The sequence below is a fragment of the Pleurodeles waltl genome, chromosome 6, assembly GCF_031143425.1.
Source record: "Pleurodeles waltl isolate 20211129_DDA chromosome 6, aPleWal1.hap1.20221129, whole genome shotgun sequence".
NCBI classification, from domain to species: domain Eukaryota; kingdom Metazoa; phylum Chordata; class Amphibia; order Caudata; family Salamandridae; genus Pleurodeles; species Pleurodeles waltl.
The window spans coordinates 725409076-725425954 of record NC_090445.1 but is presented as its reverse complement, the minus strand read 5'-3'; the positions used below and the strand labels follow the sequence as shown (position 1 = coordinate 725425954).

Sequence of the window (16879 nt, the reverse complement as noted above, 5' to 3'; positions counted from 1 at the left end):
CGAAAGCGGATTTAAAATCCAAGAAACATACATAAAGAGATTATTTTCTTTGTTTATATTTATCTATAATAGTAGTGAGGGATGGGATGTTTACTGCTGTTCCAGGCCCCTTTATAAAGCCTGACTGGTTGATCTGAATAATGTTTCTTTCAGCAGCCCACGTCTGTAGGTCTTCCAAGAGAGCACCCGCATACTACTTAGCCTCAGTGTCAGTTAAGGTGATTAAACGATAATTCTCAGGGTTGGTACAATCACCTCCCTTAAAGATCAGGTGGTTAATGGCACCTTTCGAGGAGCATGGGATAGTTTCATGCTCCAAAGCACTATTATAGATCGTGACCAGACTCTCTCCCCAGAAGCCTGGATTAGTTTTATATAATGCATTTTGGATCCCATTCGGGCCTGGATCCCCGACCTACCTGCTTCTATCAAGTTTTGTTATCTGAGGAACAGAGAACATTTGGTCATTATCATCCGTAGGTCTGTAACTGACTGAAGTATTATCCGATTGCAGCCCATGAGTCACTGATAGACTCCCTGTGCAAAGCGCCTCTTCTTTAATTTGTTTATCATGATTAAAATGCTGAGTAAGAAAATCGTGCCAAGATAACTCAGAGATATCTGAACATGATAGAATTGTAGGTGCCCTGTTTAGGTTATTAATCATTTTCCAGATGGCCCGGGAGTTCTTTTGTTTACTTAAGAAATAGGCCATTGCCCAAAAGTCCTGCCTTTTCTTTGTTGTTTCTTCCCACATTTGTTTTACGATATTGACTAATTATGATTTTTAAGTCTTTTTGTATACTGGGATCATTAGAGTGCATTTTGGCCAATCTTAATAACCAGTTCTTTTTCTTCAATAGTGTAGTGACCGCTTTTATTTTTATTTTATCTCTATTTTTTACCTCCTGTAACTCATAGTGCAGGTGAGGTTTACAGGGGTGGAGGGTATGGTCAGAAAGAGATCTAGCTGCAAACTTCTCCAGGAATAATGACCATAGGGTCATCAGTTCATTAACTGAATCACACCTAATTTGGTTACGTAGCTCCTCAGAAGTTTTCCCAATAGTTTCGATTAAGTCCCCACGCCACCAAAGCTTCTTGTAATTAGTTGACATAAGGTTCCTAGGAAAGGTAATGGCTGGTTTATGCTTAGGAACACTAGAATTGATCTCAATACTTTGCAAGCCTTGGTTACTTAAATCTGTCCTTACAATACAATAGGATGCGATTAACGCCAAAAGTGGCAGAGTAACCATTGCATAATCAATTAAGGACTGATATCCCAAAGCATAGGAGGTAGGAGCAAGAGGGGTGTCCTGTTGGTATCGCCCGTTCAAGATTCTGAGGCCGGACGTCTGCAAATCTTAAACGAAAGCAAACACTTTAGCCACTCCCCTGCCCCTAACTTGATTCCCCAAAGTTTGTTGTGGAACAGACCATATAAAGTCCTGATTTACTATCTGCTCTTCTCTGTCAAATGGTTGCAGTAACTTCATGTTAAAATCTCCCGCTATTGGTAGCTTCAGGACATCGGGTTCTTGCATCCCCGTTAATACTAGTTCAACAAGTTTAGAGGACAGTAGCTTCTTGGAGTGGGCATCAGGATGTATATAAACATTTATTGTGCACAGCGGTCTACCTAACGTCTTATGCCAATCCAGCAGTTTTATTACCAAAATATCAGCAGTTTTCTTTAATTGTATACCGGTTACCTTCAGCCCAACTGCTATAAAGGTCGCCAGACCCCCCTTCGCCTGCCCAAGTTTCTTCACCTTATAGGCTGGGGAGAAGAAACCCAAATAGCCATTAACTGTGAAAGGATTTATTGCCCAAGGTCTCATGGAGAAGCAAAATTTGAAAGCCTTTTCACAGAGCTCGGTCTTTTCGCTGATTATTGGCACTTATCCCGTTTATGTTCAAAGAACAGATTTTTTATGAGTTACGATGACAGTTAACTTTGGGAGATCTAAATAGAGAAGAATTTTGTCAGGGGCTCACACCATGGTGACACTGAACTTTGAATTTGGTTTTCTTTGGCACCACTATTGGTTTTTAAATTGTCATTCTTATTCCTGCTCAAGTGTCTTAACTTGTCACTATTGACATTTGTGTTCATATGTTTTTAGTGATAGATTTTATTAGGCTTGGTTTTATTTTGAACTTTTAAACCACCTTTGAACTGGCAAGGGGAGGGTATTGTATAGCTCTTTTAGGAAACTAGGCCTGCTGTTGTGCACTTGAGCCCAGTTCCATCTTCTATAGCATCGCTTCATTTTTTTTTAGCAATAGCTACATTTGTGGTGTTGTTTTATTTCTCTCTATCCAATTGTTCTTTCGCCTAGGAAAGCAATACGTTCTCAGTAGGACATTCATTTCACTTTGTGCTTTCTTCAAGGTTACAGTCAGATAGGGTTGCCGGGAAAAGTGGTACACTGTGTCTCCAACATTCACAGAAATATACACACATACGTAGGGACCATTTCTTAGAAAGTCAACTGTTTTATTATAAAACACTCCTTTGTCCTAAACATATTAGAGTGAGATTCCAGCCAGATGACCACAACTGCATGTGGATTGCCTCGCTACAGCTGATTTCTTAGACGGCCAAACCCCTGACCTACATGGGGATGTTGTCTTTCTAGACTACAGGTTTCTTCACTCAGGGATGAGGGATTATGTTCTCCCGGGAGAAACCTGAAGGGTGGATTAGGCTTATTATTCTGTGCTTGAACATAGCGTAGGTAGGAGAACTATGTTTCACTCCTAGTGACAGTATGGTGGGACTGTTTTTGTATTTCACTCTCCTTATCACCTTCTTGATTTTATTGTGTTTTATCGTCATAGTTACTGCAATACATGTCATTTTATCTAAAATGGAGTTACTTCAAGAAACCCTTATTGAACTATGTTCTGCCTCTGTTGTCTTTGCCTGTGGGAGACCAATGTAACTGAGAGAAAAGGATGAGATCTGATCTATCACGATTCCCCTGAGGAGGCTTCCTTGTCATGCGCCCGGTTGCCACAATTATCCCTGCTCTTGGGTAGAAATGAGGTGCTGCTAGTTAGCTGGAAAACCCGGATTAGGCCGACAGGCGTCACATGGTGTGGAATTGTACTTAGTATCCCACAATCTATGTGTTCAAATCCAGTAGTCTCATTAGCATAATGAGAACCTTTGCGAGAAGGTAATCCTTCAAATTACGACCTTTTCGAAAGGTGACATCAGTAAGTTGATTGTAAGAACCAACAAAACCAATACATTCCATTTTTTCTTAATTCATTTCAATATGAAATTGGGTAGAGTTAGAGGTAGTGACACAACCCAATCAGTCCAAAACCACTTTGGATTTGGTCTCAGCAAACAGCCCACTGAGCAAAAACATGTCCTTTTCCTGGAACAGTGGACCAACCGGCAATAATAAACTCTCTTGACAAATCTCAGGCACAACCGTTGTGCTTCCTTGAAGTAATTGTTCTTGTACTTGCAACTGCATCCAATACACTGAAACAGGCAAAACCCTAATGTGTTTCCATGTCACATTTTGTCCCACTGTGTGAACAGCTCTTCACCAGGACCCAATGACAACAGAATTGATATCATGCGACATAGATTGGCACTGTGTAGGTTGGCTTGTCTAAGAGCAAGCCGCAGATAGAAGAGCGGACACATAGGGTTGCAGTTGTAAGAAGGCCCCTTTTGCAGTTCAATATAAGCACTTAAGTGGAGGTGGAAGGATACACCCAAACAGCTAACAGTTTTAAGTAAAAACTACACTTGGCTGTAAGACCAGTGTGACACATTCTCAAGTCAATAGATGAAAGAGGCTGGTGGAAAAAAGCCAGTGGTTGAAATGGTGGACTCAAAGCCCACTCTATTCCTATGGTCAGCAACAGGTCTATTTGACAGCTCTGCTGTCAAAACTCAAACCAAGAAAGTGGAATCTCATATAAGCACTTTATTTACACAAGACGCAAGCGGACTGCCGGCAGTGCTGATGCACTGACCTCAAAAGGAGGAGAGTAGATTGCAAGATCTGTAAAGACGTTGTGGCAAACTTGGATCACAGATAAAGTAGTGGCTACAGACTGCAACCAGTTGGGGTAATACTCAGCGACCGGTACAAACAGCAGTATGAATGGCAGGAGCAGCCCTCCTCTTTTGTGGGCCCTGTGAATTAAAATTGTGTCTTTTACATTGCATGTAGCACACCTGCAATTGATATGTCTACAGCTGCTGAGGATTGTCCTTCCAGTATCCCATATGTCATTGTTCATCTCTCGATTTTGTTCTGTTGTCATGCCCATTTATTCAGTATATCATGCTTCTTCAACGAGTAGCTCTGGAGCTACTGGTATCTCTCCAACCCAGATTATTAATTTGGAAGCTTTTGCTTGGCTGAATTAATATATCTACATCAACATTTTTAAAAGTGTATTCAAGATTAAAGTTTTGTAGGGTTGAATTTCCAACTGAATTTTAAAACTCTAATTCAACAATTCCAACCATAATGTTGGATAACAATAAACATGTTATTTCAGTGTAAATACACCCTTTAGGGTGCACAAGTGCTTTACAAATCCATGTTGGGTTATATTTAAAAGGTAATACTTGAGTGATAAATCAGGCAGCGTTGAAGAGAATTATGGTCATCTTGATGCCAGAGGCATTATGCTATGGCTGTTATGTATTACTCACGTAAATGCACCGCAAATCAATAAAGTATTTTTTATTTACATTACCGTCACTGGACTGAGATGATCACTGCTGATAAGTTTTCAAAGGCATGGGCCCTAATGTTATTGTGTTAATGTGGTCACTATTACAACACTAATAATATTAGTAACTCAGGAAGAATGTCAATGATATAAATAGCTCTCACTACAGAAAAGATTGGAGACACCAGGTTTTGAACAATTTAGGTTTAAATATGTTTTCATTTAGCATGCAGATAAAATGCTTATAGTAACGCTTCATTGCTCAGTTTGATCCAAGATCTAACCGGTTAAAAGCAATCTAAGTTGACAACCTTATTCGTCAATCTGACATAGAACAGACCATTACCACACAAATCCTTCAGAAAAAAAAGGAGGAGGGAAGAGGGAATAAACAGAATTGTAAATCTCAATTTCAACGCAACACATTAGTTCAACTGTTTTTCAAGTATGTCATCCAATTGCTCCACCTGTCACCCACAGTTCTCTTTCAGGTGTTCTCTGCTCCTCTCATCCGCTGCTTGTCCTTGGCATCCAACATTCACCTCTCCAGAAAGTCTCTTAGCACTTGGGGTGCCGGAAGGCAAAACTTTTCCCAACATTTTGCACCCAAACGTTTGCCATGTAACACAACAAAACTCTGCATCGCAATGCCAAAACGTCTTTCTTTACTATTTGTCGTTCTGACACATTATGTTGTATGGTACTGCTTAAATGTGGAGAAATTAGCACTTCGCTTCACTTGTATGAAAGCCCTCTTTTCTTGGAGGCCACAAGCCACCTCCTCTCGCTGGAATGGAGCTCCCAGTCTAATCAATGCTGTATCAGTATCTAACAAGTTACTTCTTGGGCCCTCTAGCTGGCAAACGTATTGGCCTATGGACCTCCTCTGGTGTTGAGCCCCCCTATTATTGTTTGCTGAAGCTGATAGATTACTTCTCTGATGTTTTTCGCCATCATCCAATAAAAAGGAATCCCAGTATTCCCAGGATTGTGGCCCACAGTGTATTGTCCAGCAATTCCACTTCTCCTTAAAAGCTGGATCATGGCAGAAATGGTGTATTTCATTAAGGTCTCCTGACTTTCCATCCTTCCCATCTGTTTACTGATCATTTTCTGTAGTTTCCCTACACATTACTCCATTTTCTCAGGGCACCCTTCATGGTGCCCATTCTCCCGTTAAGTTCTTCCGCACTACCCTAAATCACCTTGACATCAATACTTTGCACACTGGATGCCAGGTTGTCAGACAGGTCATGGAATACTGTCTTCCCAGGAGTCAAGACGGACACACTAGAGGCTTCAGGTTCACTTTCCACTTGGTCTTTGTGGTCTGGAAGCAAGAGACACGAGTAGTCCTTGTTTCTCAGGAGTTTTGGTCTTATATCTTTTGGCAGCATGCACTGTCCTTAAAGAAAAGCGCTTAAAATACAATGAGGCAGATAGCAGGCTCCGCTGCCACGACTATAAATATTACTTAACCAGGTTGCAAACGGAAGGAGATAGATCAAGCAGAATGCTAGCGTGGCTACTCCGCGAGGATAGACAGCAGGCTCCAATAGGGGCCATCCGGGTGGGCGCGCAAGAGATGGCTACTACACAAGCAGAAATAAACGAGACGTTTAGGAATTACTACTCTAACTTATACACTAAACGTACTTCGTGCACAGCTACACAACTAGAGGCCTTTCTGGCGGACTCCTTCCTACCCCAGCTACCACAAACAGTTAGAGATGGAATTGAAACCCCTATAACAACAGCAGAAATAGAATTAGCCCTTGCACAGCTGCCCAGGAACAAAGCGCCCGGCGCGGATGGCCTCCCCTCGGAGTATTACAAAGCTTATCTACCCAGTCTGAAATCCCATCTGCTGGAAGTGTTCCAGGAGGCGTGGGCTAAAGAAAGCTTACCCACATCCCAAAGGGAAGCTATGATAGTGGTACTCCCTAAACAGGGTCGTGACCACACAGATGTGAAATCTTATAGACCACTATCGCTGTTAAACACAGACTGCAAAATATTAGGCAAAATACTGGCCAACAGGTTAGCCCCCCTCATGCACTTACTGATACATGTAGATCAGAGCGGCTTCATTCCCAAGCGTAACACCTTCCTAAATATTCGTAGGTTGCTGAGTATAATAGGAGATACCCCCAAGAACACACAGGAGGAAATGGTGCTCTCATTGGACATAGAAAAGGCCTTTGATACGCTCGAATGGGACTTCCTGTTGGCCACGATGGCCCGCATGGGAATAGGCCCTAACTACATCCGCTGGGTTCGGACATTGTACTCTAATCCGAGTGCGAGGGTGAAGTCAGGTGGGGTGATCTCTGATAGTTTCCCGATTTCCAGGGGGGACACGGCAGGGTTGTCCATTATCCCCGCTACTGTTTGCCATAGCAATGGAACCGTTAGCGGCAAAAGTTCATCACATGGAGCACAAATGGGGACTTATTAGAAATGGGTTACATCACACGATCTCACTATATGCCGATAATGCTTTGATATATATCAGGAACGGTTGCGCAGCTATTCCACCCGTAATATCCTTATTGGCTGAATTCGGAGGCCTGTCTGGCCTTGTGGTAAACTGGGAGAAGTCGTGTGTCTTTCCCCTGGTAAAAAGGGTTCCCAGCAACCATGATCCTCCAGAGGTAGGACACCTTAAGTGGTGCCCTACAACATTTAAATACCTAGGGATAAACATATACCATGCCACGGAGGACTTAAGAGATGGGAATTTGGGGAAGGCGCTAACCTCTATAAAAAGCTCCCTACAATTCTGGAACAAGCTCCCTCTCTCGCCACCCGGCAAGGTGGCGATTGCTAATATGTTGATTCTACCTCGGCTTTTATATTACTTTGCGGCCCTGCCGATAATCATTCCCAAACGCTTCTTTAGCAACCTAAACACAGCATTACTGCAGCTCATTTGGGGAGGTGGCAGAGCACGAGTGGCGCTATCCACACTGCAGCATCCGCTGGATAACGGTGGCCTAGGAACTCCGAATTTTGAAAAATACTACGCAGCTGCACAACTTCAATGGGTCCAACATTGGATCCACAGACCAGAGCAAGCGGAACCTATGAGCCTTGAGCCCCGGCGGAACGAGATCCCCCTTTTAAATTGGCTATCGTCAAAGCCCCCCAGAGTGGCACTGGTCAACCCTTTGCTGGCAGCTGCACATACGTGCTGGGCCAGGTATGTGCAAAAAAGAGCGGATAAGCTCCCATACTCTCCACACGTACCGCTGAACTACCTATTGGTGGGAAATGCAGCGAGGATGCAAGCTGTAAAGCTGTGGAATGAAGCAGGAATACTGACTGTAGGGGATTGCTATGAAGACGGTAAATTAATGACGTTCGAGGCTCTCCAGGCCCTCACGGAGATAAATCCGGGGCAGTTCCTGACATATCATGCCGTATGTCACGAAATCAGGAAAATATGGGGAATGGGCACCTCGGAACCAGAGATCTCCCCTGTGTTTCACCAGCTTCTACAATATAGTGATCAAACAAAAATAATATCCAATCTATACAGAACCCTTAACAGGACACCGGATGCACAAACAGGGAAAGCATGGGGTAGATGGAACGCAGTACTCCCCACTCCGATACCACTGGATGACTGGCCCAAGGCCCTGTCCCACATCAGAGGTGTGTCAAGGAATCCCAGATTCAGATACACCCAATTTAATTACACGCATCAAACATATCTTTCCCCAGCCAGAATAAAGCGCATGTTCCCTGATGCAGTATCAATATGCCCTAGATGTAGAGTAACGTCGGCATCCTTCTATCATATGGTATGGGACTGCCCGAACATACAAACGGCCTGGGCAGAGGTGGTAGAGGAGGTATCTGGGCTAACGGGACTTGCACTAGTAGCAGATCCCGGGTCCTGTCTGTTGGGACTTAGGAAAAGACCAAAAAAACAAAGACATTTACACAAATTCATAGACCTGGCCTTTTTAATGTACAAAAGGTTAATAGCAATGCATTGGAAAGCCGCTAAGGCTCCTGACATGAAATCCTGGTACTCTCTAATAATACGCTGGGCTCGCACTGAATATCAGGTACTAAAAAGAATGGTGCGCCAAGGGCGACAACACACAGGATGCTCTACATGGGAGGATATGGTGACAAAGCTGGAGGCCAAAAACGATGAGAAACCGCCTTGAACCGGGGCACGCGTATTTGCAACAACCACAGCACAAATTCCTCTGCACCCCCCATCTCGGGAACAAAATTCACAGGACATCCAGGCACCACAGAGTATGCACACCATCTCCCCCCATCCGTCCAGTAATAGTCGTCCACTAAATCTATGCCACCACAGTTTTAGCGATGAGTGGGGAGCAGAAAACCAGGGGAGCCACCCGCACACACTAATTAAGTTGAGGCCCCCCTCAGACAATTAGGGAACTCATGCACGCAAAGCAAGGTCCACACTGGTCTCAAGCGAATGCCTATATAAAATAAACAAGGAAGGATAAACCCATGGAGGGTGCAGCCAGAAACGATACCGCAAGATTAGAAGTGTTCCGTGAAGTGCATATTGGGGGGGTGTGTAATTGTTACATGACTTAGATAATTAGCCATAGTTTTGGTTTATCCTGCGGTTGCAAATTGAACAATTTGTATCATATTTTGGAAAATAAAACTAATAAATATATTTAAAAAAAATATATATATATCTTTTGGCAGCATTAAAAGAAGAGGCTCAAGGTGTGAAGTGGACATGTGGTAGATTATGGTGGTCTCACTCATTCATCAAAGTTGGGTTTCTGGATGCTTTCTGCTGCCATCCACTAGATGTGAATCCTCCGGGCTCTCCAAATCTTAAACACCTCTCTCACACCTCTCCCTGATGAAACCAGGCATGCTGCATCACCACAGTAGGCTGATATCCTGCGTGTCTCTTCCTCCAGGAGCCCTCACTTCCATCACAGGTCACACTCTTGCAGGCAAGCTTCTCTTTAAAAGCTCACCCAGTAAGCTAATCCTATCTTGATCTGGTACGGACAGCCTAGGTGCTGGATCAAGAGTTTCAATGCCATCTTGGCAGTCTTTTGGGTGACAGAGGGAGAGATAACTGCTTCTCATTTATTAGGGGGTGGAATGGCATATGGGTGATTGGAGGCATTCCATCTCATTCTCCTGCCATTCCTCACACTCCAAGGGTCCGTGCCCCACCATACTCTCCTGGGGCTGGCGTTCTCAGCCTCATAGCAGGAGAAGCGCAGGAGCCCCATAGAAAACCTTATGTCCAGTAGCCAGACTAGCTCCACCCATCCTGTTCAGAACTACTTAACCTTGATGCCGTCTCCTCCTTGCACTGCTTGTATTCGCCTTTGACTGCACACATTTCATTCTCTATTCCATATTCTGGATGAACTGTGGAAACCCAGACAACCTTACTTTTGTTTTCAACCCGGATTGCTGCTTCTGTGCGAGTCTGCACTTAGAGCCAAATGTAAGCATGCTACTAATCTTGAGAGTAACCCTATTCTTCACTCCATGCTTAATGCTTTGTTTCTCCAGTGGTATGGTAATCCATTTTCCTATCCTCAAGCACATTGATTTCATTTCTCTGTAAAACGTTGGGCTGTACTACCAAAGACTACGCGATGTCTTTCCTCTCCCTCTGCAAGAATTTATACTTTCCGCACTGTGCGAGACTCTTGTGCTGTCTGCCCTATGCATGTGTGAGACTGTCATTCACATAGTGCCCATGCTTTTTATCTTCAAGGGTTTGAGACCCTCTACTTTTTTTTCCCCACGCCTTTGACGGCTAGGGCAATTTCCTTTACAGGTATGATAGGCGAGTAGGAGAAAAGAACTACAAATTGCTGATCTAAAAAACTGTCCTAAGCCACTCCATTGTTGCTACAAGCGAAGCCCATAAGCATCTCCCGTTGACTACCCAGGTGTTCTCTAATAGGCCCAGTCCTCATCACCGACATGTACCAGCTTCTACGCACAATCTGACCTGCAGCTATCCATATAACCCCATCTCCTCCTCAGATAAAATCCAGAAGTGGGACGGTGTTGCAGAAAGTGGTCAATTTGACATCATCTGTACTGTTTCTGGTTGAGTCTCATCTGACCAATGTGAAACCTTGACACTAAAGAAAATGACGTCTTTGAAAGCAGAGGATTACAGACAACCTGTGAATGCTTAATGTTCTTAATAAGGCTGTAGGGATTAAAGATATTCTTTGTTGTGCTCTACGCAAAACATCAGAGGATCCTGATTAAACACTCACAGGATCGAAAGCACAAGGCTAAAGAAGATGAGAGTAGGTCCCACAGGAGAAAAAAAAAAAATCTATGCAGCTGGCCTTCTAGAAGAAGCAGAGGAACCATCTAAGGAATTGTTCAAATAGTGTAACTTTAGTCCCTTTAGCGATGCAGCTAAAACAACAGGAACTCTACTGCCTCTACCGCCCCAAACCAATCTCTAGTAATGCCAGTTCCCCTATCTCAATGTGAATTTGCGTTGTAAGAAAGCCTGCCTCCTAATCCTGTTAGACAGAAGGAGTCAAAATGTATCCACAACCATCACCAAACCCACTGGATGTTTGTTGTAATGGGAATGTAAATGTAAAGTGGATTTGTAGAGCATGAAACTTACCCTTGCAGGTGTTATCTAGGGACTGAGTAGTTGAGAGTTCTGCAAGTAGGCTCAGTTGAAGAGACAAGTTTTCAGTTTCTTGCGGAAATCCATTAGTGACGCCGCTGCCCTTATGTGCTGGATTTGACTGCCTGGTAAAAGAAAGCTCTACCTCCTGTCTTGCATCTATGGATACGGGGGCGAGTGATGCAGAGTAGAGGTTCCGGGTTGGTTGGTGGAAGTGAAGACTGTAGGTGGGACCTTGGGTATGAAGTACCTTGTAGGCATAGGTGAGCATCTTGAACTGGCAGCTTTTCTCAATGGAGAGCCAGAGTCGTTTTCGGAGTTGAAGTGCGTTGAGCAAGGTTGAGGATTAATCTTGCGGTCGCGTTTATGATGGTTTGCAGCTTGTGTAGTAGGTGTGCTGAGACGCCGTAGTAGAGGGTAATGCCGTAGTGTAGTCTGCTTCAGATGGGGGCCTGGGTGACGGTCATTCTGGTGTCAGAAGGGAGCCGTTTGACAAATTTTCTGAGCTTGAAAAGTATGTGAAAGCATGGGCGCGTGGCGGCATTGAATTGATTTCTCATGGTGGGGTTGGTGTCCAAAATTATGCCCAGGTTTCTGGCGTGGTCATAGGATAGCGGTTGGGGCCCAATTTTGTTGGCCATCAGGTCAGTTATTGTTACTTCCGCCTTGTCATCGTTGAGTTTGAGGTAGTTGTCTCTTATCCAGTTGGCTACGTTGGTCACTCACATTTTGAAAATAATTTTGGTGGTGTTGATGTCTTCTGAGAGGACATGGGTCTACACCCTCCTTCCTCCCTAATCCGAGTGGAGGGATATCATTATAGCCACTGTGTCTTTGTTGGTCATCGGGGTCCACTCCATTAGTAGGGTGACCTTAGTGACAGCGGTCGGAAGTGAAGTGGGGTGTAGTTGAGGGTTGAAGTTCCTGTAGACTTTAGATATCTTGTCATGAAAAAAGTCAGAGAGCTGGTTGCAGAGTCTTTGTGACTGAGTCATGGAGTTCAAGGTGGCTGCCAGATGGGTGAATTCCTTAATGATGGTGAAGAGTCATTTGTTAGTGCTGGCTTCAATTCTCTGGATCGGAGCTTTCCTCTTGATCTCTTTCAGTTTGTGGTGGTAGCTTCTGAGTGAGGTCTTGTAGGCCTTCCAGGAGGCAAGCTCTTGTGAGGTACTCCATTTTCTTTTTAATTGTTTGCATCACCTCTTGGACTCCAAGTGCATCGGTATACCAGCTCACATGCGTTTGTCCTTTTGGGTTGGCGTTTGTGAAGGGTGCAGGGTAGTTGGTGCTGGGGGAGGTCCAGTTATTTAACCAGTCTGTGTTTCTGTTGGTGTTGAAGATGATGGGGGTTCAGCTGGAGGGTACTAGCACCAGGACAGAAACTAAATTATGCTAGCCTAGGAACTAGTCCAGGCACGGGCAAGCTGTGTTTCGCTGGGTGCTCAGGTCAATCCCAGCAATTCTCCCTAGTCCGGCCACTGTGATCCAACCCCTATAAACTCCAGACTATTGTGTTTTAATGCTCAAAGAGAATCAGCCGACATGCCACCCATTCTAAACCCAAGAAGTAAACATACCTCAGACACGTAATTTAACCACCTTGAGCACTAGCTCATGCCACACTCTTATTCAACATCAAAGATTATCAGAGTACTTGAAATACTTATCTATCTTTGAGCTAAAGCAATTGATTAGTTATCCATCCCACACTGGGAAGAGTGAACCCAACTACCACTCTAACCTAATCCTCCCAGAGCACAAATACATCAGTCTCACACTTAGCTAGGCTAAATGCAAGAGTGACGAAACACCAAGCACACTCGTCACTCTGATCTACTCAATAATACCTGCGAATCAGATCTAACTACGTGAAAAAGTCTAACTACCACTTTAATCTAACCCAAGTCAAGAGAAAGAAGTTTTTTTTGGGGGGGGGGGGGGGGGTGGAGAAAGAGAGAGAGAGCTCTAACTGCATAAAGCCACGAGGCACGGGATGGGGGATTTAAAATGGACACAGGCAGGCTCCAGGGAGAGTGGGGAAGAGTATTCTGGATCACGGGAAGAGTGATAGAATATGGGAAGGAGACTGTCACGATGTGTGAGCTGACCTCGATACAGTCTGAGGAACCGAGAGCCAAAGAGGATAAAGGGACGGGGCAGTTTAGAGTAAGGACATGGTCAGCGCCTCAGACAATGGCCAGCATGGCAGTTAGGAAGCTGTCAATAGGCTCCATGCAACATGTACTACTTCCGACCAATCCTGGCTTTTGGCTAACCATACTGTCTATTTCTAAGCAGCCACACATAAACCATACATATAAACGTTAAAACGAAAATAAGTCTGAAACGCCAAGTGCTGATGAAGATGTCGCCTGCCGTGGGTTCACTTGGCAGGGTACGATTTGGTTTGTTTTCCGAGCATTAGACTACACTGTAGTCCTAATACAGCCGTCGTCGTTGTAGTCCTTTTTCTGTGACCATTGTTGCTGTCAACAAATAGTCCTACTTCCCTGTCAATCGTCTGTCCCAGTTTTTGATGTTTAAAATGCAGTCACCATTATATGCTCGTTCCGACCCCGGGGTTTCGTCTTTGAAGACGCTGTGACCCTGCCAGTCAAAGAGGTGATTTGAAAGTTAGAGGGTGGGAACTCTGAAGCCACCTCCTGTAAGCATCCAGCCCCCCACAAGACCTCACGTGTACAGTACTCTTACAAATACCCCCCAGTGCTACTTCAGACACCCATGTACAACCTTTAGGGTACTCCTCCAAGCCACCTTCCCCGCCACACCAGCCTCTATGCTGGACCCCAGAAATCTCATGTCACCTCCCCAGCACTCACAGAACTTGCTGGCGGCGGTGCTGATGTTCAGGGCAGTTCCGCTCTTGGCTGCCCCGGTCAGCGGGGTCTCCCCGCTGGCAGGCACGGGCCTGGTGCCCTCTTGGTCGGTGCTGTCTGCTTCGCAAGGCTGTCCCTGCCGCTCCCAGCTGTTGTGGTTCGGGTCCTCCATGGCCTCGTCCTCCATACTTGATTCCAACATGCTGCCTCTCAGCCCCCCGGCCGCGGGCCGCGCGCCCTGCGGCTCATGCTGCGCCTTCACCGAGCTCTACGAAGCCCACGGTCCGGTAAGGTAGTGACTATTTCCTATTAGAGAAAAGACTCTTAGTCGCGACGAAGGGTCACGTGACACATACGTCGTTACATCTTTTTTGTGCGCCGCATTTATACACAATACAATGTGTCCAGACTTCATTTAAGAAAACGAGTTGTTTAAGTTAGTTAAGAAGTAGTTAGGTCTTGAAGTTCACGGCATAGGGATGTGTTGGGTTCAGAGGAGTAGGTTGGGGGGTACAGTCTCTGAGGATGTCTAAGGTTTGGTAGCTAAGCGGAGGTGTCATTCAGTTTCAGTGGCTGTCACACCTGCTCTATTTACGGACTGCTTATGTGTGACATTTCCATATGTTCGAGCGACAGTTTATTACGTTGAGCATGCTAAACCGGTGCCGTTGATACGCATCTTGGCATACGTAAAACAGTCAAGTTATTAAACTTTCAGGCTAGGTAAGTGTGGTGAGGAATTATGGGAGCAGATACTGCTTACAATTGTAATTGTAGTTATGTAGCAGTTACTATCCCTGACTAGGCGTTTTGCGGCGATTAGCATGCTACCCCGCTTAATAAGAGGTTAATACTTAGTAGATGAGTAATATATATATATATATATAGATATATATATATATATATATATATGTTGCATTAATTAGGTTTGTGCAAATGATGTCTTGTGTGTTTATTAGAGTTTAGAGTAGGGATAGAATCATGGGAATGGCTTTCAAAGGGGAAATAGTACGTTTTTGTAAGTAGTAGTTGTGTGCATGCTTGTTGGGTGACATAGCTAAACAAGCATTTGCAACGCAATGGGTCTTGTGTTTGCTCTAGTTAGAGCTCTTTGTATTGAAAATTACTAACTTGACTTTTCTTGCCACACAAACTGAAAATAAAAAGTAAAACAGTTGACATAAGCAAGCCAATTCAAAGTGCTGCTGTGAGCGTGAAGGAGACACATAAAAGGAAAAAGAAGTTCGCTCGCAGTCAAAGTTATCGCCAAAAGTGCAATTATCCATGTAACAGGGCCGATGGCCAAGGCTGTAACAAAACCGCAGTTAGGAGGGACAAACGTAAAGCAGTTATCAAGGAAAATAAAGGATTTTTGAAAGGCAAGCCCATGAACGAGTGATAGTGATGGGCATGGTTAAAAGCCCAGCTATACCAACATGTCGTAAAAGCAGTGCTTGTGCGCTGCTATGCTCAACCTAAAAAGGGGGAAGTTTGAGAAGGAAGATTGGCGGTTCATAATAGAAAGGGTTGAGATGAGTCAGGAGGGCTGAGACAAAGGTCAAAAGGAGGATTTGTTATATAGCAAAACAACCATTATCGTGTACATACATATATGCACATAACACTTGGTAGGTTTTTGGATGTGCACATTTATCTTGTGGTATGCAATTTATTTCATGACATTTCTTAAAGCTTTGGTAGTGTTGCCAAACTCCTCTATATATGCACCTGTATGTACACTGAAGCAGAAAGAATGACATTGTCTTACATACACTTGCATTTTGTTTTGCATACACATTATTTTGTGTTTTGATATACATTTTTCTCCTTATATAAATGTATCTGCTTATCAGTGGCATAAGGAAACCGTACGCCCCCGAAAGGAATGGTGAAGGGACCCCTTGCACTTGAGCTGAAAACCTTAGGAGCCCCATTTACGTATGGAAGCCTGAGGGCCCCCCTTGCAATGCAGGGGTGTCCGTTACACCCCTGCTTATAAAGGATTAAACATTATCCTCATAACATCATTGTGTTCAAATGTTTTACCCCTCAAACTACAGAAGGACAGGCCCATCACTTGAACTTGCAACCATCCTAAAAAAATGGGCAAATTGTTGCACAAAAACATATGCAAATACTTTTGCCTTTGCTCCAAAAATGCATGAAGGCTCCCTTGCCGTCCTACCTTCATTTGACTACAAAATAATTAGTGGTCTACAAGAAGAGAAGGGAGCCTTCAGCAGAACCTGCTTTCATTTCCAGATGTAATGAAGTTCCAAAGTTCACTTAATCAGGTATCGCTTTATCAATTCAATGCGTACCAGCACAGGGATGCACAAGCAGGTGCTTGTTCATGGCTGTGTTTGCACATGTTACAACATGAAAGCCAGGCATGTTGACTTTGCTAATGCTTGTTTGGTGGACAGATGCAGTGACAGCCTGGGCTCACGTCTGCTTCAAACGTTTGATGTGTGTGCTGGACTGAAAGAACCTCTGGAGATATGTGCACTGCACTATAAGCACCTATACACTAATTAGCACACTTTAAAGGACTGTCTTGCTGAGTACAGTGGCAGGAAGAGGTGCTGGATCCTGGAGTTATCCTGGGCCAAACAGCAAACTCTCAGGGCACATCTACCATCAAGCTTGTCACACACTGCAAATTAAAGGCCTGATATGC

The 16879-nt window shown here is 44.3% G+C and overlaps 1 protein-coding gene across 1 annotated transcript in view; it reads right to left on the bottom strand.

Annotated features, from left to right (window-relative positions):
• Nucleotides 1-14529, bottom strand: part of CACUL1 (CDK2 associated cullin domain 1) — a 378635-nt gene extending 364106 nt beyond the window's left edge. Inside the window, exon 1 of the mRNA XM_069239246.1 lies at nt 14203-14529. Coding sequence (XP_069095347.1) covers nt 14203-14401 — 199 coding nt within the window. The 5' untranslated portion in view covers nt 14402-14529. The remainder of the gene's footprint in view (nt 1-14202) is intronic.
• Nucleotides 14530-16879: the final 2350 nt, after the last annotated feature.